The 20525-nt window shown below is 41.7% G+C and overlaps 1 protein-coding gene across 3 annotated transcripts; it reads right to left on the bottom strand.

Annotated features, from left to right (window-relative positions):
- Positions 1 to 278: 278 nt before the first annotated feature.
- Positions 279 to 11382, bottom strand: arpp21 (cAMP-regulated phosphoprotein, 21). Of its 3 annotated transcripts, none has more exons than XM_029514244.1 (20): positions 11256 to 11382; positions 7210 to 7375; positions 6916 to 7078; positions 6723 to 6761; positions 6557 to 6622; positions 6361 to 6472; positions 6040 to 6178; positions 5448 to 5594; positions 5248 to 5347; positions 5039 to 5134; positions 4911 to 4948; positions 4760 to 4816; positions 4283 to 4473; positions 3607 to 3747; positions 3375 to 3493; positions 2923 to 2997; positions 2674 to 2841; positions 1909 to 2011; positions 1073 to 1176; positions 279 to 809 (listed from the first exon to the last, which is right to left on the bottom strand). In XM_029514244.1, exons 3-20 carry the CDS (start codon positions 7072 to 7074, stop codon positions 651 to 653), a joined length of 2013 nt encoding a protein of 670 aa, XP_029370104.1. In that variant the 5' UTR covers positions 7075 to 7078; positions 7210 to 7375; positions 11256 to 11382; the 3' UTR covers positions 279 to 650. The 3 variants fall into 3 exon arrangements, with proteins under 3 accessions (XP_029370104.1, XP_029370106.1, XP_029370105.1); XM_029514246.1 differs by having other exon boundaries at positions 5448 to 5585; XM_029514245.1 differs by having other exon boundaries at positions 6916 to 7075.
- Between the last annotated feature and the right edge of the window lie 9143 nt (positions 11383 to 20525).

Below are 20525 nucleotides of genomic sequence, written 5' to 3'. Positions count from 1 at the left end.
TCACTTTCTTGTTAAGATATCTTCCACACTAAACCTTAAGGCACCCTAAAACCGACTGCCCTTAATAATCAACTGTATCAATGCACACAATTTCACTTTCTTCTGAAGTATGAGGACATGGTGTTCATCATACACTAAGTGGTACAACAAAGTTCATGTTATCAATAGTATATCCTCATATAATGCATTTGATTTCCTGCATGTATGACATCAGGCTGCATCCCCTCCATGAGCATCATCTTTGGCATATAGACGCATAAAGAGCCAGGATGAAATAATTCAGCCATGGGCCTTTATTCTCTTCACACAGTGCATTTCCTTAAAACACAATATATAATTTAATATCAATATAAAACTCCATTTGTGTATATAAATTATGCATTCAATACAGCAGCTCTGATATATATACTATTAAGCTTTGGTACAGTGGTACATTTATATATGTGAGTGGGTGTAATTTGTATGTGTCCATGTTTGCGTGCGTGTGTGTGTGTGAACAGTGTGCCCTGTGGGCATCATCAGAAAGAAGGCGGGTGTAGGTGAACATGAAGAAAGGGAGAGAGTAAGTGAGAAAAAAATGTTCATGTTAAGAATGCGTGACGAGTTCACACAGGAACCAAAGTATCGTCCCTTCATCCTCTGAGGCATCATCAGTACTGTGCGTTCCAGGTCGGAGCGCTGAGGTTGGTGCAACTGGGAGGGAGGCAGGTGCTGTGGTGGGAGGGTGAGGGCACCATGCAGCAGTAACCTGCCTCCCCACCCACCCCAGTTATAGTTTTACTTTGGGGATAAGCCACTGAAACACCTCCCTACAGAGGAAAGAAAAGAAAGACAGCTGGAGCAAAGAATTTGCAGAGCAGAGGTTTCTGGTACAAGTTTACCTACTTCTAAGTTGCAAGGGGAAAAGGAAAAAGTCTAAAGAGGTCAAAACTCTGGCAACATTTTCAGAACAACTTTATTGTTAAGCTGACACAGTGAAGGCTAATCTGCTACCAGAAACACTTTGCAAACTGCTAAACTCTTCTTTTTGTGGCTGAGTTGTGCTTCAATATCTTGTGCTCTGTGAACATACCTGAACCACACCACACTGATGAGTGGTCATGGGAGAGTAGGCCCCCAGCACAGCCGGTGTCTGGGTGATGGAGGACTGCTGCACCCCAAGAGTAGGGGCATAACCTTCAGCAAACACAAACCATTATTACAAATTATTATCAATGCAACTGCTTTCACAAATTGCAAGCGAAAGGCCAACAGACAGCTTCACATCCATTTTAGAGCTTATTAGAAGGAGCTATGAGGAACAATTAGAAGATTATATACATCACCAGCAAACAACTGTTAAATCAGAAAATGCAAATGTTCCAGAAATGGTTTATTTGTTAATAAATAGATGCAATATAAAAATAACATAGTGGTTGTGTTCACTGTGGATTTTGTTGGCACATAACTTTATTGGCAACATTAAAGCCTGACAGAAACAGAAAACACTTTTTTTAAAGCATTCATGCAGTTCTGTTGATGTCATTTATATTATATTATGTTTTATATATATATATATATATATATATATATATATATATCACATATCACTTTTATGAGCCGTTTGTCTTGAAGATGTTGACTGATCTTTTGCTGTCATCTCGAGAGATATCGCTCATTTAGAACGAAGCAGTCTGTGACCCTCTGTAAACTCTACGACCCTACAGAGTCTAAACACGTCTTTTCCCTTCGTCTTTATCTCTGTGTTGAATAGAAGCAGCAGGAAAAGAGACCGGTTCACTGTGAGACCCTCAGACTACATCTCTGACAGTGTAACGGCCCCCCTCTCTACTGCCACACTGTGTGCCCAACAACCACGCACACACACACATTCTCAGATACACAAACACACAAATGGAGGGGGAGTACCTGTAGGTTGTGCTACTTGGCTTTGGATGTGTTTGCTTGGTGAGACAGGCCGGCATCCATGCTGGGCTGAGGTAGGATACTGGCCATAGTAATACACAGGCACCTATTGGAAAAAACTAAATAAATAAAATAGTCCTACTGGCACTGACAATCTTTTAGGGGTGTGCAGCTTTCTAAAAAAATGCAATCTAATTCATACGTTGCATACAATACAATTCAGGGACAATCCATTTTTAAAATGGAACGATTTGGTTTGTTTGAATCAACATGATTTAATATGATTTGATTTGATGCGATTTTATGCAACATGCAATCTTATATCGTTCCTCACTTAAAGTAGACAATCACTTTCCATTATGAATTGACATAAGTCAATACTAACCTTATCGCAAACAGCAATCTCGCATTACTATGACAAGTGTCATGATAGTTTTATTGGGTGCAGACACTCAGCAGACTGAGGATTCACAGCAACAACACATAACCAACTCCTAACTTCAGGCCGTCAGCTGGTTCACGGTATATTCAGACTGATCAGGGAGTCAGTGGACTGGTACATTTGCATCTTTTAAATCAAAACCAGTTTTTTGCTTAAAAACTATTATTTCTTACACCCCTCCTATCCATTTTACAGGATTTCGATTTTAATCTATGTCCAATAAACACATTTTTCATAAACATCAATATTTAATACATCACAACACTGACATGATGATCGTTCCATGTTAGGAGGAGCAAAATGTGTGTGTGTGTTTGGTTAGGTACCTGAGGTGAAGGGTGGCAGTAGCTTGGTGGGTTGGGAGGTGGGGGAGGACAAGGAGGAGGAGGAGCTGCATAGATGTAACCCTGATTGGGAGGATAGTAAGGTGGGGCGTCACCCGTTGACTGACAGCTCACTGTCACATGAGAAAACTGCGAGGGCAAGTCTTCAATCTGTGGGTTGAGGGAAAGGAGGTCAACACACACACACACACACACACTGTACTGTACTGTAAACATTTCCGTGATACATACTGCTGAGTATGGTTGTGAAGGAGTGACAGGCAACATTTGTGGAGCTGTGTAAGACACAGACGAGTACTGAACCACCTGCGAGAGACACACATATGAAGACATAGATAAGACACAAACTGCAACATGTGTGCAAGACACTGTAGACACATCAGACAAAGTTGCACAAGGATTAAACACAACTGATTATCTCATCCTCTTGACTTCCACTAAAGCTATTACACATTACAAATGTCTGCTTTATTTTTTCTTCTTTTATCTGTATTTTTCTTTGTGTGTGTGAACTGCTTTTTATTACTACTTGTTTATTTTGCTATTACTATTTTTCTATGAATATATGACTTGCATTTATTTGGGATAAGAAGCCTTCCATAATTTTATTATACATGGAATAATGACACTAAAAAGTAGTCTGCCTCATGTCAAACACTTCCTTGTGTGTGTGCTCATGTTACCTGCTGCTGTTGCTGCTGAGAGGAAGAGCCTTGCAGCTGAGTCTGGCTTTTGATTGGCTGCTGACTGTCTGGAGGGATGTACACTGCAGGGGTTCCATCAGGGTTTAGGAAAGGCTGCCCTGAGAGGTGGAGGGGTTGAATATGATAAAACGATAGTGTGTATGCGTTGTGCACTAAAATCTCACTGGCATGTATGTGTGTTTGGGTGTGCGCATGTGTGTGTGTAATGTACCGGTATGTGGGTTCACTAATATGCTTCCCGGGGGGATCCCGTTCTCCATGATGAAGGCAGGGTTATGAGCTGGCTCTTCCATGATGGCAGGAGAGGAGGAGCGGGGACAAGTGGATGGCAGTCTGAACAAAGAGATGGAGCCTGAGAGAGAAAGAGGGAGGAGGATAAATGTAAAATAAGGAGTAGAAATGAGAAAACAAAGGCGTAGGGGAGGTGGAGACGGCAGAAGGAAGCGCATTATCTTGGCACATAACAAACGTCACATTCCAATGAAAAAACGATACACTCCGCCCCAGTCTGTGATTAATACTGTGTTGCCCCTCTGTGCAGTCTCGGTGATGATGTATTTTTCTTGCTGAATATATGTGAAAAAGTCTGGAGGTGTTGTGTGAATATTTGCAGCTATGGTGTGAAGATTCATGAATTGCGTTACATTTTCACACCAGAACAACTTCCACTGCTTTTTGTTAATTAATGCTACTGAAAAAAACTGATAATTTATAAACAGTGATTTTCCCAAGTGTGGTGTGGTGACGATGTCTGGGAATAAGTTTGCCAGCATACAGGTGTAAAGGAGTGTCTCATCCGCTTTGACTGTATTTGCATAATGAAAGTGTGACACAACTGCTGAGAAGTCACTCAATGTTATTCTGACACAAACCTAAAGAAGACACACCTGAACCTTGTGCTTCCCAGTTATGGTTGGCAGGTTGACAGGGTTTTGAAGCAGGATTTGTCCATTGGTAGGAGGAATCAGAGTCTGTGCTGCTCCAAGGTCGGGGGTCGCTGCTATAGCGACAGTCAGTCTCAGTGCTGCTCTGCCTGCTGCTGCCTGTCCAACTGGAGCCCGAGCTGTCGCGGCTCCCTCTGTGAGGCACAGTCAAAGTTATCCTACAGCCTTATTACCGTACAGCAATGCCATTTATGTAAATGGGCAACAAAAGTGCTTTCAACATTGACTAATGCACCATAAATACAATTAATGTAAACGATCCATAAAAGCTTCCTTCAGTTATTTTTATTCTGAAACTCTTAAAGCCTGATACAGAAACACAAATCTAGGTCTGTTTCTGCACCAGATTCCGAAGAGCTTTGTGCCAGGCAGGCTGACCAGATTAAGATGATAAATGACTACACATCTGCGCTTGTCTACCTGAAGAGCTGCCTTCTCCTCTGGGTCTCAGCATATGGATTGTGCTCCTGCACAGCCCTGCACACACACACACACGCACACATTAATGTTCTCATCTAAATATATTAAGCTGAAAAGGCACATGAAGAAAATACACTGCAGGCAAGGTTACCTGGTTTCTGCATGGGCGCTCTCCTGGGGGCAGACAGGCTGTAAGGGAACAGCAGAGAAATTAGTGGGTTTCCTTTCTGCGTCTATGTCATGTCTGCCTGTCTGTCTTCCTCTGCCACCCTGTCTCACCTCTTGATTAAAAATTCTGTCTCGTGCTCTTTGATATTCTTCCTCTCTCTCCTCCACTGACTTGTTTTGTTTTTCCCGTAAGGGGTGGAGTCGGGTCTGCGAGGAGAGAAACCAGAGCAGGTCAAACTGCTGATAGGACACAATCAATGTCAATTATAGAGGAAATTCTAGAGAGATGAGCAGCTATAGATATAGGACGGCAGACTAACCTGGTCATCTGAGCTGCTGTCCCTCTTTAAAATTATTTTCCAGCAGTGGATTTCTTCAGCTTTGTCCTTGTGCACCTTGTCCAAAAAACGCTGCTCTGGTCTTGGTAGTCAGAGCAGTAAAACCATTTTAAATTCACAGTGAAAAACAAAACAAAAGATGGATTTACATGCATATACTCATACACATAATGCATGCTTACATGCGTGTGCTTCTGGTCTTGTTGATGATGACAGACTTGCCTGTCTGGTCTACATTGTGCTCCATGCCAAAGTAGGCCGCCACCCGATGGACCAGCATACGGTGGTAGGACGACATGTGAGGAAACTTCTTAAAGGCGCTGAGAGAGCTTGAAATGAGGAAAGAGATATGAAGTGAGAGGTGGAACGAAAAAAGAGAAGTTAGTCAAAGGGGGAGAGACGAGAGAAGGCAGAGAGGAAAACAAAGATAGAACAAGGGAGTGATGAAGTGGGAGGAAGGTGAAAGTGAGAAAAAGGGAGAAGTAGACTGAGACTGGTTGTTTTTTGGCTTCAGTCCAGTTTTATCCCCTGTGGTCTAAACACACCCACACTAACCTCAATATATTGAGCAGTACACCTAATAAATGGATGGTCCTATAATCTATGAGCTGAAAACACGTTTCAAACTAGAATAACACATGTCTAAATCTCAATAATCTCTTTTAGGATTGCATCTACATATGCAATTTATTCTAGCACATTAAAATAGGCAGAATGTACAAATAGCACAACGAGGACACGAGGTTATGTCCTTTCCTTCACACACACTCAGACCTATTGCTGGTGATGAAGTCAATCATGTCCTGCTCCAGTTTAAGCAGCATCATGCGGTCTCTTGGGTTGCTGTTGAGAGTCTCAATGATAAACTGGTTCAGGTCTATGCCAGTGGAGTCTGTGTACTCCAGGCTGGAGTCTGAGAGACAAAGGCAGGCAGAATGTGTTACAAGTCAATAAAAATAAAAATCACTGCAATAATATACCCCCCCATGAGAGCTCCACCTAAACAGTGGCACAGAATTCATTTTTATTACATTTTATTTGATTTCGCTTGTCTCTTTTTTCCCTCAATATTCACACACACAGACACACACACACCTTTGGACAGTGAATGTTTCTTTGGATCTGTGCTTCTCTCCTGATCATCCTCCTTACAGGAAGTTCTCTGATTGTCATAGCAGCTAGATGAGATGTTTGTGTCTGCAGATGACTGAGAAAGATAGAGAAAAATACAGCCATTAACTGTTATGATGATGAGGAGGTGGATGATACTGCGTGAGCGCATGTGTGTTACCTGGACTTCATCAAGTCCTGAAGGCTCCTCACATATAGCCATACTGCGCACTAACTTTCCTTTAGCCTGAAACGCGCATAGACACAAGTGAGCAAATTCATAGAACTGAATGCAATCGATATTTCAGCAAGAATAAATAATGAGAGGCAGAATCATTTCAGCTTACCATAACTTTTTTCTTTGGTTGCATGTGGTTACAGTGTTTCTGCAAGTAAGGACACAATTTGTCATTCACTCCCCACCACCTCTACCCCTGGTGTTGGTAGTTAGGTTGGGCATAATTTTAAAGTACTGCATAATTTTCAAGTGCTATATTACTATTGTTGTATTCGGTAGAACCTAAGTTAGTTAGAACTTACCTGCTGCTCCAGCTTCTTATTGTCCTTGCAACACTCCTTGTCCTCCTCCTCGCAGAGGGATAGACACAGTGGTGGGGAGGGGCATCTGATGACGTCACAGGACGTGGCATCACAGGGCTTTAGGAGGTCATCTGCACTTTCTGTCACAGCTTCGGTCATCCTGCTAAACACAAACCAGGGGAAAGACTGTGTGTTTGTCAAAATGATCTATGGGATTTGTATATGTTACTGCTATGTGCGAATATCTCTGCCGGCATTTTCATGAGTCTGTGTGTGTGCGTATGCCATTCCTACCTATCTGGAGTTGTTTACTGGAGCACAACACAGGTGAATGATGAGGTCATATATCCCATGTTCCCACAGGGCAGCCAGAAACACAATTATCCTCTCTGCCTGCGCTCGCCTTCTCAATTGTTTCTCTCTCTCTCTGTCGTCTCTTTAGTGGTCAACAGAAAATAGCCTGAAGAGAATAAAGCAGGCAGAAGAAAAAACTGTGTTAGTGGTCATTGTCCATTAGAAACACCACTACACTATTTCACAGTGATATCAAACAGACCCCAGAGCATGAAAGCATTGCTGCTGGAGATGGCATTAAGTATCGAGGCTTCTGTGTGTGTCTGTGTCTGTGCATGTTAATGTCTTTCTAGGCTTCCCAAATGCTCTCCAGGCTTGACAGTTAATTGCTGCTTTAAGTGTATTACAGTATGTGCGCGTGTGGATCTGTGACGGTAACATATCGGTCTCTGCCTCAATGTGGTATTTGCTCGTGTATTAACATGTGTGTCGCCCATGTAAATGTAGGTTTGGTGTGTGTATGTGTGTGTTGTTTGGAGTGTGTCCTCGAGCTTTTCTTAGACACAGCAGCTGTGGAGAGTATCATCCGATCCACCGGCACTGATATTCCCAGAATACCAGGCTGAGTCTGTGATCCCAGTGGTGAGAATATTGCCGAGACCAAAGAGACAGAGACACACACACACAAGAGGAAGTGACATTCCACTATCTTTTCCAAAGGGCCAACTGCATTCAGTGGGGACACATTCCGCTGTAACACATAGCTCAAGGGAACACTTATTCCTGTAGCACCAGGGACAGAATAACGAGCTCAGAGGATGCTGAATCCCATAACATGGTTATTTAACACTCGACTGGAGATAATAGCTGTTTTTATAAAAAAAAAAAAAAAAGGTTCCTGTCAGTCCAAGTGCAACCAAAGTGGTGTTTACTTTCCATACCGCCTCACTGAAACACAATATATGGCAGCAGTGATTCCACCCAGGAAAAATATTCTTAGCATGAAAGAGAGGCGTCTCAAATTTTTGCATGCGATACTATAAAATTATACAGTGTGACTATCTTTAGCAAAATTAATACAAAAATAAATATTTCATAAATAGCATATAAGTATTTAATTTTACTTTAATTTTGTTGGTAAGCATCAGTAATTTAACCACTAATGAAATTGAGCAGTGGTGTGATAATAAATTATTTTTACAACAGATAAAGTACCATATACGCAAGACTGTCACATAAAGGTTTTCCAGAAATTCTGTCTTATGAAGTGACAGCTCTCTAGGATAAGGGGTTACAGTGATGGACACTGATTGTCATGTATTGAAAAGATGTGATTGACAGAAAATTTGTACCAAAATAATTTATATAATTGATCAATTTTTATTCAGAAATACATACATCACATTTCCACCTTTTAATTTCTCAAATCTGAAAATCTGCTACTTTATTGTATATGTTGGTGAGTATAAAGTATTTCAATTTTTTGATGCATTTCTATCAGAAAAATGTGCTTCTGTCATAAATTGTCAAGCATTCTTTCGCTCATCCCTAACATCTTACAAATTAGACAGTAAATGGAGAAAATATAATCAGCATATTAATAGATAATGAGACTACTCATTAGTTGTGGTTCTGCTGTTTATTAGAAAAGGATTCTGCAAACAATCTGTCTTGAAGTGATATGTATCTGATCTGTTTTAGCATCATGCTGTGCAGCAACCCGGGGAAGAAGAAATGGTCCGGAGACTCTACAGGACATAATAACTTGGGAGGTTGCTTAATGTGCAGCTGAAAGGTTTTTGCTGAGGTGTCCTTTAACCTAACTCATGTTTTTGACCTAAGACCTCAGACAGAGGGGAAGAGTAGGTCATTTTTATCATTCAAATGAAAGAAATGCGTTCAGAAAATAAGAGCAATCATGCTAGAATTGAAACTGTATTAGGGCTGTGAGTGTACATCCATCAGAGAACACAGTGCAGGGAGACAGTGAGCAAAAAGAATGACATAGGACAGATAGGGCAGGGACTACAGAGAAAACAAGATGAATGGGAGGCGAGGGAAGCAGGGGATGAGGATGGATGAGGAAACAGTCTGCAGGGACTTTAAAGGTGAAGAGGGGTGAAGAAAGGCACTGGAGAAAATAAAATATGAGGAATTAGTGATAGAGGAGCTTGCAGCGGAGTCTGTCTCCAGGCTTTTCAGCCGACGGCCATGAAGAGGGGATTTGAGTGGAGCTACCAGTTTTTGAGCTGAGCGCTGCAGAAGCGGCCGGCCGCCCGGGGAGAAGGTGTGACACGATCATTAGTGCATGACGGATGGCGGCAAGAGGCAGGGAGCACCAGTACCCGCTACATCATCATCCATCTGCTGCTCTCCTCGAAGCCTCCAGCCTTGGAGCCACTTACTCACCAGGACACCTTTCTTCTCCAGCCAAAAGCTGCCTGGCTCATCTACACTGACACACAGACAGGCCAGTGGGAAAATGTCCAAAAGCTACTTTAGATGGCCATTGTCAGCTGGAGCAAGATATATTAAGTCCTTAAGTCTAGGACAATCCAGCTTGTAATTAAGACCACTGAAAAAAAATCTGTCTTTGAATGCCAGGACTATAATTATTGTCCACTGTGTGTTTGGTTTTTTTTTTGTTTGTTTGTTTGTTTTTTGCCCTCTCCACAATTTTTGAGGACATTTTGACCTGCTGGCCTTCCAGCCCAAGAAATCTTATAAAAACCAGGAAGCTTCATAGCCCTTGGTCACAGAAACTGCTGTTTGTATTTTGTCTGTAAGGATGCGGCTGAATTTAAAATGTAATCTTGTTTTCTCTCCCTCAGCTCAGAGCTCATTAGGAAATGATTCAGCGAGAGACTAAAAACCACGAGAGAAGGTCTCTCTGGTGAAGAATTTTGAAGTTTATCCTTAATATGCACAAGCCTAACTGGACTGCTTTTGGTTAATATATGTATATATATTATTGCATCTTCTTACTTTCCACACGCTGAAATCTTTTTCTCCCTGTGCAGTTTTAGTCTCTCTATCCTGCAGCACATCTAAGTCAAATAAAACAGGTCATGAATTACCCCCCCATATCTCTCTCTCTCTCTTCAAGACAAGCAAAGACCAGAAAGTAGGCTGTTGGTAAAAATTTAGGTTACATGGTCCTTTGTGTCAGGAGCACCTGGGCAGCCACACAAGTGAGTTGTGGGTGCTACAGCTGTGCAGCTGAATTCAAACAAGACAGGGGGAAATACCTGCAGACACACAATACACGGCTTTAAATGGGCTACGTCACACAAAATGACAATTGGTTTCTGTTTTCTCACGCCCAGGCCGGTCGTAGCTGTGCAGCATGGCTCCACGGTTAAGGAGGATGTCATACGTGGGCTGAAACAGAACAGGTGCCATGTCGGCGCACAACTTTGTGGCATCCTGTTCACCCACAAAGCAATGATCCGACCAACAACAATGCTCGATCCAGTTTGGGGACAGGACTGTCTGTGTCCCTGAAACAGAGTTTGTATGTTTGTGTCGCAGTACGGTGACCCGGGCTATTTTTACCTCCGGGCCGGCGGGGGAGCGGACCTCCTGCTCCGGGACTTCACCGGGCTGTCAGCTGCATGTGGACGGCTACACGTTCAGTCTAACAGCTGCTGACAAAGACGGACGGTGATCTGGCAACTTACCTCGCCTTTAAAACTCAAATGAGACGAGAAGCTGTAAAAATGAGTAGTTTAAAAACTGTCCGCCCAGGCGGCGGGGACCGTGTCGGGCTCAAAGTACCGACTGAACGCGTTTACCGCCTCGACGACGACCGCGCCGTCACCGGGCTCGGCGGAAACAGCAGTTAGCGGCCACCGCGTCCCCGTTCAGCCGGTCACACAGGCGGATTGAACACGTTTTCAGTGTGTCGTTTGTCATCCGGCTTCACCATCATGTGTGCTTGGTGCCGGCAGGAGAAACGCTGACAGGAGCTGCTGCTCCACCCACCGACCGACCGACCGACCGACCGTTAATCGAGCTAACCGACGGGGCGATGTCTGTTGTCTTACCGTGAGCCGAGTCTCCCTCCCTAACGTGGGCTCCTGCCGGTGTAGCCTCCCGGTCCACGGACTGCTGTACACCCCGCGTCTGTTGACTGTGAGGGTCCGTTGCTCCTCCTCCGCCTTTTGCCTGTCTGTGTCGGAGGAGGGGGGAGGAGAGGGGAGGGGGGAGGAGAAGGGGGGGGGGGGGGGGGGTGACAGCTCTGAACCCGCAGCCACGCGCCCACACACACGCGGGGACCGCCACCGGTCCACCTGCCCACTCAGCTCCGGCTCCGTCCCCGCCTCTCGCTGCCGCTCCGCCGGCCTCTCCGTCCTCCGTGTCGGCTCAGCTCCGCTTCTGAAGCGAACAACCGGTCTGAAATACTCCGTTTGTACCGCGTCTTCAGAAAAACCGCCATTAATGGTCGTCTGGAGTTCCTTTGTGTTCAGGCTGTTGTGTCAGTTGTGGTCATTTTTTGCCCGTTTAGCGCTGTTTGTGTGTCTTTGTGCTGTGGTTGACTGGGCCTCAGCTAAAGGCCGTCGGTTTTATCCATGAAGTGTGGCGGACAGCATGTATGCTTACATACTGTACCCAGCTGCCTTCACGGCCCTGATGATGAATACAGTCACTCTCAGATGACATCTTATATGCATTTCATTACATTTTTTTTTTCCCCACATTTCCATTTTCCAGCATTTGCATCACCTTTGCGTTCAAATGTCTGAATAATATATCATCCATCTCTGCTCTTATATTTGAGTAAAAACAAAGTTGCCATCTTGGTGAAGGAACAACCACCTTAAAAGTTGAAAACAAAAAGTTCTATTAACAGGACAGATTTGCAGAGTTTGTTTTTGCCTCCCTGCCATCTGTCTCCCAGAAACCTCACGTGAATCCTGTCATATAATCCAGACAGTATCTCATAGAAGGACTCAGTGGTGGATATGTAAAATCTATAGTCTCTATATTCAGATTACAGATTATAAAGGAGTTAATTGGCAGCACTGCCATATCACAACGTTATATTGTTATATCCTTGACATTAGAAACACTATGTTCACAGAGGAGGTGGATGAAATACAGTAGGTATAATACATGTAGTGTGAAAAGACAACATGCAACAGTGTCAAATGAATATATCAAATTCAGGAGAAACCATTACCACATAGCTGTTAGCCATTAGCCACCAGAGGAAGCGAGAGAGGGAGCTAATTTTTACTGTGTTAGACACTGCTGGGTCTTTTATTGACTGGTAATCGACTATAGTGGCACAGAATTTCCTGCTAAAATTGAACAGAATATGTCACATTATTTATTAATTTAACCGTTCAGCCATATTTTCCAAATTTCCCCCTGTGCAATTTTATTAAACAGTCGTAAGTACATGTTTTTTGTTTTTTGTTTTTTTTTTAAAGGATGGGGTTTAATGTTGGTTGAAACCCAGACACATTTTAGGCTGTTAAGTCTGAAAAATATCAGTATTAACCTTAAAAAAAAAAAAACGTGTGATATGTTTGTATTTGCACCACAGTGTCCTCGTGCATACAGCCTGAGCTGGAGAGAGGTGTAGCCTTTATCACCATATCTGTTTTCAGCTACCACAGACTCAGTCTGAATTATACTCTCTTGTCTTTCTATGGTTACAACACAACAAACTCAAGTAATAAAGTGTCTTGTTACAAAGATTACATCTTGTTGAATGTTACTAAGCTTTATATCAATTTCGCTGCCAGGTCTGTTTTAGAATCAATGAGATCACATGTCTAAGTCTGGAAACATCCACCCAAGTGATTGCAGCCACCCTTTACAAATATAACAAATTTGGGCATTGCTGGATTAACCTGTAACCTAATGCACATAGTTATTTTCTTATTACGTTAATCTGGTCCCAGATTTTTATGTGGTAACTTCATTGAATTACAATGAATAATTTGGGAACATGGAACATTTAACAGGGGTTAGGGGCAGCTTTTGCCCATCAGCTAGTCCCACCTGGGTTATTTTAAAGTTGAAAGATTAGTAGTTTAGTTGTTGTAGTCTGTCACAGTCTTATATTCAACAACAACAAAATCTTAAAAGCAAATGAAGTTTTGGCCTCTTCGAAGAGTTTACTAAATGTTAGTTTGTTACTAATTGTTATCCATTAATCGCAAATCCAAAACTTGTCACCTCAACTTGGCAGTGATGGTATCTCAAAACTGAAGAGAACGTTGTAAAATGTATAATAGAAAACCTGCATCTGCACATTGTGCATCTTGTTTAGCTAGAGGAGCGATTTCTATGAATAACATCTTCAGGTTACTGTACCTTAGAAACTACACGCACACCCACACAGTTCCTTTTAAAAGGGCATCACCTCCTCTTTTTAACATGTAATGGCTCATAAACAAGTCCTGCTGAGACACAGCTTTGTTTATAGGTTTAATGATCCCTCTTATGAAAGCAATCAAGACAAAATGAGAGAGATGAACAGGCAGCAAAATCTGTGAGGAGATAGTATCAAATCTTGAGAATTCATTCTTGTTTCATTAGTTCACATCTCATTCAGCTCAAAGTCATTTACAGACTCCATTATTCAAAGACAAAATTACGCAAGATATAACTTCAGATCTCTCTGATATGTGATAAATGTAGCCTGGAGGAGGCAAACCTACTTAACAGCTTCACCCTTTGTCCCAAGATAGAAAATGATTGGTTTGAACTTGTTAAAACACTCTCTGAAGTATTTGATTCGCTAATGAACCAGATCCTGTTTTAAGTGTGTAAAAATTGAGATTCAAACGCGTTAATGACAAAACAAGGAATTCTCTTTAATTGTTTGTTAATTTATTAAGAATATCTTTTTTATGATCTGTATGAAAAGGTCAATGAATTATCCAACACATTAAACTTGGAAAGTAGCAGGCTGTAAAAAACTGTCATTTAGGGTTTGATAAAATCTGGTGGTCTCTCATCTGTTACCTGCAGACATTAAAAATGCATCTTGCTGATTGGGAAGTCTATTTAAACTGGAATTTTATGTTGTTATTCTTTAACAGTTTAAACAGTGAATGTCACATTTGAGGTATTACAAGTGAACCATGCTGATAAAAGTTTTCAGGCAATAATCACACCTCTCTAAGGACAAGCACTGTGAGGTCAGAAGAATGAACTGATAATACAATCCAGTCAGAGAATTCATTTATAATATTGTGAATAAAATTTCACTTCTGTCTTTTTAGCTTTTAATCTGATGTTTTAGATATAGTATGTATATTTTAAACATGCTCTTTGACACAAAGGAGCGCAAACATTGAGCACATTCATGGAACCACAAACTACTGAAATGACTGAGCATGAGCCCCAGTACGTACGTCATCGAAAAGCAATCTGGCATTGCAATGTGTGTACCTCAGTTTCAAAACACACACACACACACGCCTACTCAAGTGTGTCATGTGGTGGTGACACTAACTTATAGAGAACAACCCTGACGATCCTACATCACACTCAACGCAACTGCAGGGAAATCACAGGGTCTTATCTACCTAAAGAAACTATCCACAGACGACTGGGTGGATTTAATGTGTCTACAATTGGGCCTGAAAAGTGGCCAATGTCTCTCTCACACACACACACACACACACACACACACACACACACACACCTGCTCTGTGCTGGTTCTATCAGTATGGCTGGCATGTGTTCACACAGGACAGACTTAGTGGCGCTCGTTTCCCATAATGCGTGCACAGAAATACCGCCACTGTTGTGGCCTGTTACATAAACCTCATTACAAAGTGCACAGCTGATTGTGTGTGTGTGTGCATGTGTGTTACATCAGGCCCAGAGCCTCTGAGGTGCAGGGATATCTGTTTAAAGACCTTACTAGAAGTGAGATTAGCTCCTCTCACACTGTTGAGTCCTTATATTCAAAACGACTGTCCAATTTTAGCCTTCAAACTAGACTTTCAGATTAATGAACAAACTTAAATTGTGTTTGTGTCACTTCATAATTAACATAATCATCATTTAAATAGCATTTTTTTACAAATTCCAGAAACATTTTGGGATATATACATGTTATCTTTCCTTCAGAAAGTTATATCAATAATCAAAATAAAGCATAACAATATTTAATAATGCTATTGATACATCTATCATGCCTGTCAGGTAACGGAACTACAGACAGTTAGCTTAGCTTCACACAGTCTGCTGTGAACTCGCTCAGATCATATCTCATGTGTATACCTGAAGTGAAGCATGTTGTGTGTTTGACTTCCTTTGTGTCAGCAGCACTAACCTTCACGAGTCTGTTCGCTGTCTGGGATAACGTCTGAAACTTTTGCAACGGTTGTTTTAGCCCTGTGGTGTTAGTCCTGATAAAACAATGTGTAACGTGTTAATAAATGATATTAAATGATACTAGTAAACTGTTTTTTAATGTTCAGTAAAAGCCAAACTAGCTCTTCCCGTAGTATCAGACACTAGCTTCATGAACACTGCCCATATATGACAGCAGCATCAATCTGCTGCTCTAACGCCTGTTAAAATAATAAACTACATCTTTGTTACCAAGTATTTAGCATTTTTTTTTACATGTTATTTGGTTAATAGCAAGAGGTCACAGTTTTTATTTACCCTTACATCACAGCAGGGTCACTTGCACCATTGCTTCTGAATGTGCCCTTGCAGTCTTAGCACTATCCTTTGATCACCAGTGTGAGTAAATGCCTGTGTGCACGCGTGTACAAGAGATCGAGTGACACCTCGACAAGTGAAGCTCATAAATATTAATAAGGCACTTATAAATATTCAGAGGGCTGGCTATGAATATTTAAACCATGATGGAGCATGTGGCCGGCTGACTAGACAGCCACGGACAAGAAACAGACAAATAGACCTCCTCCTTTGCTTCCTAACCTCAGTGAGATGCAGTAGCGCCGTCTCTCTTTTAGGTTACATTAATTCTAATTAGGAATAAATAATTTGTATGATTTTGTTTTTATGTGAACTGTGGCTCAGAAGAATAATAGTCTTTATGATGTTTTACAGCAGACTACAAGCTTCTCTATTGAAATTACGTAAACCTGCTGAGTGAAGGCTTCCTAATACAAACCCTGCAAAGAGTCACGGTAGAGAATAAACAAAATTTCTTCTACTGTATATACTTTTCATAGATTTCAGTCCTTATTATAGACCCATTCCTGATAGGACACAACAAAATTCATTGTACATCTTGGTATATGCGATGCACATCATATTAACATCCCATCTGCCGACTATTGCCACATTTAATATATTCTATCAAGCTGATCTTTAAATATATTTACACTTGCAACAGTTTGCATTACCTCATTATTAAAGTTTTATAATATATAGAGAATATATAAGAGTTTTATAATGTGCAGCCACTATGAAGCTGTACATACAACAGTCTAATCTTTAGGTTGTGTTAGTAGTGCAGTATATGGCATCATTAATACTTCTGCCAAGAAATGACAACATGACATAACATAGCACACACCTTAGCATATGAAAATATTAGTACAAAATATTAGTACAAAGTACAAAAGTAAAATGAAGTCTACGTAGGCTGTAACGAATAAATAGTTTGCCTTTTTATACTTGTATATTTGCTCATGGAAAACATATTCTGAATTGGTGACATCTTAAAATAGTGTGTGATCTACCCAGAATTACAGTTCTGCATCACAACAGGGTTTACATTAGAAACACAGATATCACTGTTCTGATTGGAAGGATGCAGGCAGATGTCACAGCTGTTTTGCATCACAAATGAAGAATTTTCCTGCAAATGTGTTTGAAGATGTGTGAAATTGTTATTAAAGCTACTGCAGAGAGTAGAGAGGGATTTGGAGATATACAGATCCTAAATGTAGTCTAGAGATTAGGATGGGCCCTTTGAACAGATTTCTGAAGCATAATTTACTTATTTCACAAGAAATGACTTTAATTACAGTCATCGCACACTGTTTTATTTCTCAAACTGAATATAAATGAAGAACATTAACCTGACTTGATGGTGCTCCTGTGGTCGCGCCTTTACGCAACGTCTGGGGCTACCTGAGGTGAAAATATATATGCATTTACACACACACACACAAAAGTGCACAAAGCCCTCATGTAACTCCCCAGGGAAAGTGGATGATGAATTTGGATGCAGTGCGTCAGCAGTCACAATTACAAAACTATGAGCACAGTGAGGAATGGTGTGGGTTCAATCGTGGGTTGGGCTCAGAGTGCGCACTCATATTGTTCCAGCGCAGAGCTAAAACAGTTAGTATCTCAGAAGTGAAGTGAAGAATCCACCTGACCGGCTTTATTTCCTGATCAATGAGAGTGACTCACTGTGGATCACCTTCCGCTGCATGGAAATAACCCAAGACAGGCTTGTTTTCTGTGGACAATCATCAAATTCTATGTGCGTAAATGTGGCCACCTACACACACATATAAATGGTATCAGAGTGTGTAAGAAACGTGTGAGAGGGTGAAGCAAGTGCACCTGTCAAGTGATAGACCTCGGCAATGCAATGGCTGTGTGGGTTTGTGGTCTATAACGGATGTTTGACAGGCTGATGAGCTCTGGCACTGGCACAGTCCTTCCTCCACACATTCTCCCCTCCTCTGCCTGTCTTCTCATCTCTTTAGGTGGTGGGCGTAAACTCCCTCCTTTTCTTCCTAAATGCCGTCTCTCCATCTCCACTCTCTTCCCTCCTGCTCCTCAAATCCTTCCATGCCTGTTGTTTTTCGCTGATTGCGACTTTGACAGGTCTTCAGAGAGAAACGCAGAGGGAGAAGCATCAAACAATCTCTTCAATTAGACAGCCCACACAAATGTGCGTCTGAACTCTGTACCATCTTCATCAGTTGTCGCAGTTTTCATCTTTCAGTCGGAGACACCTTTGTTCCCGAGTTGAAAACACACTGTTCACAACAAAAGCAGAGAAAAACCATTTAGCTTTGAAGAACTGAAAGCCACGACAAGCTTTTAAGGTTTATTTGCATCGAGAGGAGGGAGTCTCTCTGCTTTTTCTGTCTTAATTGACCCATCAGTTTGCCTAAAATTCTCAAAGGCTACACAGCGGCCACTAATGTGAGGGCATTCACAATGCAAATGGTCCTATGACTGATTCTGTTATAAGATTTAATATAATCTCACATTTAAGGGGCCACATTTCAGCAGCTTGAATGCAATTATTGTGGAAAGGGGAAATGAGGAAGTTGTTGTTGTGCTCCAGTGTCACACAATAATTATACCTAACTACAAAGAAAAATATCTCATTTTATTTCTGATGTAAAGTAGAATAGTTTTGCAGGTTTAAACAGAAATTAAGACACAACACAACAACAGGATATGCTATGTCTGATGTCTCTAACCATATTCTTAATTATCACCGCTTGTTTATGACAAGATGTCACATGCAGACAGTGAAGAGAGAATGTGGGTTATAACGGAAGAGAAAGTAAAACACAGGAAGCAAAAACGAGGTGAGACAGGCAGCACTCATACAGGACCTGGTCAACAGCGGGATGAGTCAATACTGTAGTAACAGCGTGGTGCACTGCAGTATACCTGGAGGGGCTCAAACCTGTTGATGCAATCAGCGGTGGATGTCTCGAGTTTTCTCTTTCCTCCCATCTGTCTCTTCTCCACTTGGCTGTCAACATCTCTCGCAGCCCCCACTCCCATCTTTCCTCCCACAACTTCTGCCTTCCTCTCCCCTCTCTCCTCCTCACTCGTTATACATGTTACAGGGAAAAGAAAATGCCGGCTCTGCAAAAGCGAGGTCTTAGAGATGAGGCGAAAAAAAGAAGGAAAGAAAAATATGCCTTATTTTAAGCCGCCATTCACACCATCTCATTATGCTCTATTAGCCATGTTTATTCTTTAGCTGCTGTTTTGTGTGTGCTAATCTTGCATCATTTTGAAAGGACACTATAGACATGTGCTCTGTGATTTAATTTGACCATTTATAACTGAAAGGAAGCGCTTGCAGTGAATGTGGGTTTTGGGTTTTAGAGCTCTAATATACAACAAATGTGAAGATTTTCATCAGAGAGCTGCAAAAAAAACTTTCTTCCCATCTCCATTTCTGACCTCATCCATCTTCTCTTTCTTTCCTGCTAAACCTCTTTCTCCTATTTCTTCCATCCTTAAGAATGAGATGCTTTCCCCTCCCTTCCCCCAAACATTCATTTTGTCCCTCTTTTCTTCCTTCCTTCCAATTGTCTTAATCATTTCCTCCATTTATCACTCCCTTTCTCTGCATCCCAAATCTCATCCTGTATCATTGACCTGGAAGCCTCTGAGCCTGTTCGCTCAGCCGTGGGCATCATGTCCATAAGCTGAGTCGCAAGGCTATTTATATTTGTTCCTAATGAGGTGAGATTTCTCTCCGCCATAGCAACAGTCTCTATGGATACCCTGCACTTGGATACCAGATCCCATCCTGTTTTAAATGTCTTATTATGGGCTGCGCCTTCCCCAGTGTATTGTAGCCTAATTAATTCTGAATTATCACCCTGCTGAGCGAACGCTGCAGAAATGCCCTGAAATTACCACCTAGCCGACAGCATCAGACCAAGTTTATATCAAAAAATAAAGATTAGAGTTACACCAGCTAATTTGTAGCATCCAGAACATCAATATTAAAGCACTAAGACATGCAACCTGATGCATAAGTCAGTTAGTCTGGATTGTCAACATCTGAAACAAGCACAAGGGAGTAGAGACCTCTACAGGTGCTCTCATTTGATCTGAAACACACACGCACACACACACACACACACAGGAGCAGTCTGAGGCTGATGGGTGTGCTATTGATCAGGTGTGAGTCAAGCGAAGGGCTGGATCGACTACAAGGCCCCAGCAGATCATTAGGAGATCTCTGTGACGACTGAGGTCACACAGGTGTTGAAGGCTACCAGATCATTTCTACAAAAAAGCGAAACCCCAAGTCAATAAAGGAACAGACAAACTTCTAGAGAAAACCACAATATTTCACACACGTGCATACGCACGTGACAAATTTTAGAATTTATCATTGACATATGTATAATATATATCCAGCAATTATCCCATCTTATATTCATATTAAATAATTTTTCCTTTCAGCTACATTATATATCATTTTTATGAAACATTCATGTCTCCATATATTTGGTGTGTATACACACACACCCACTCACAGATATGTATGGTCTGAATGTCTTTGCATTTACAGTAAGACCAAGAAATGTTCACTGCTTTCACCTGACACGACAGACACTGAGACAGCTGCATGCACATGT

Source organism: Echeneis naucrates, chromosome 11 (genome assembly GCF_900963305.1).
Source record: "Echeneis naucrates chromosome 11, fEcheNa1.1, whole genome shotgun sequence".
Classification (NCBI taxonomy): domain Eukaryota; kingdom Metazoa; phylum Chordata; class Actinopteri; order Carangiformes; family Echeneidae; genus Echeneis; species Echeneis naucrates.
This window is presented reverse-complemented; position numbering and strand designations above follow the sequence as displayed.

Excerpts from the sequence above, each read along its gene's own strand:
- arpp21 (XM_029514244.1), bottom strand. The coding sequence starts at position 7,074 with ATGACCGAAGCTGTGACAGAAAGTGCAGATGACCTCCTAAAGCCCTGT. Across the intron at positions 4,949-5,038 it reads ACAGAATTTTTAATCAAGAG|CCTGTCTGCCCCCAGGAGAG; the intron begins GTGAGACAGGGT and ends GTTCCCTTACAG. Across the intron at positions 2,842-2,922 it reads CTTCACAACCATACTCAGCA|ATTGAAGACTTGCCCTCGCA; the intron begins GTATGTATCACG and ends CTCAACCCACAG.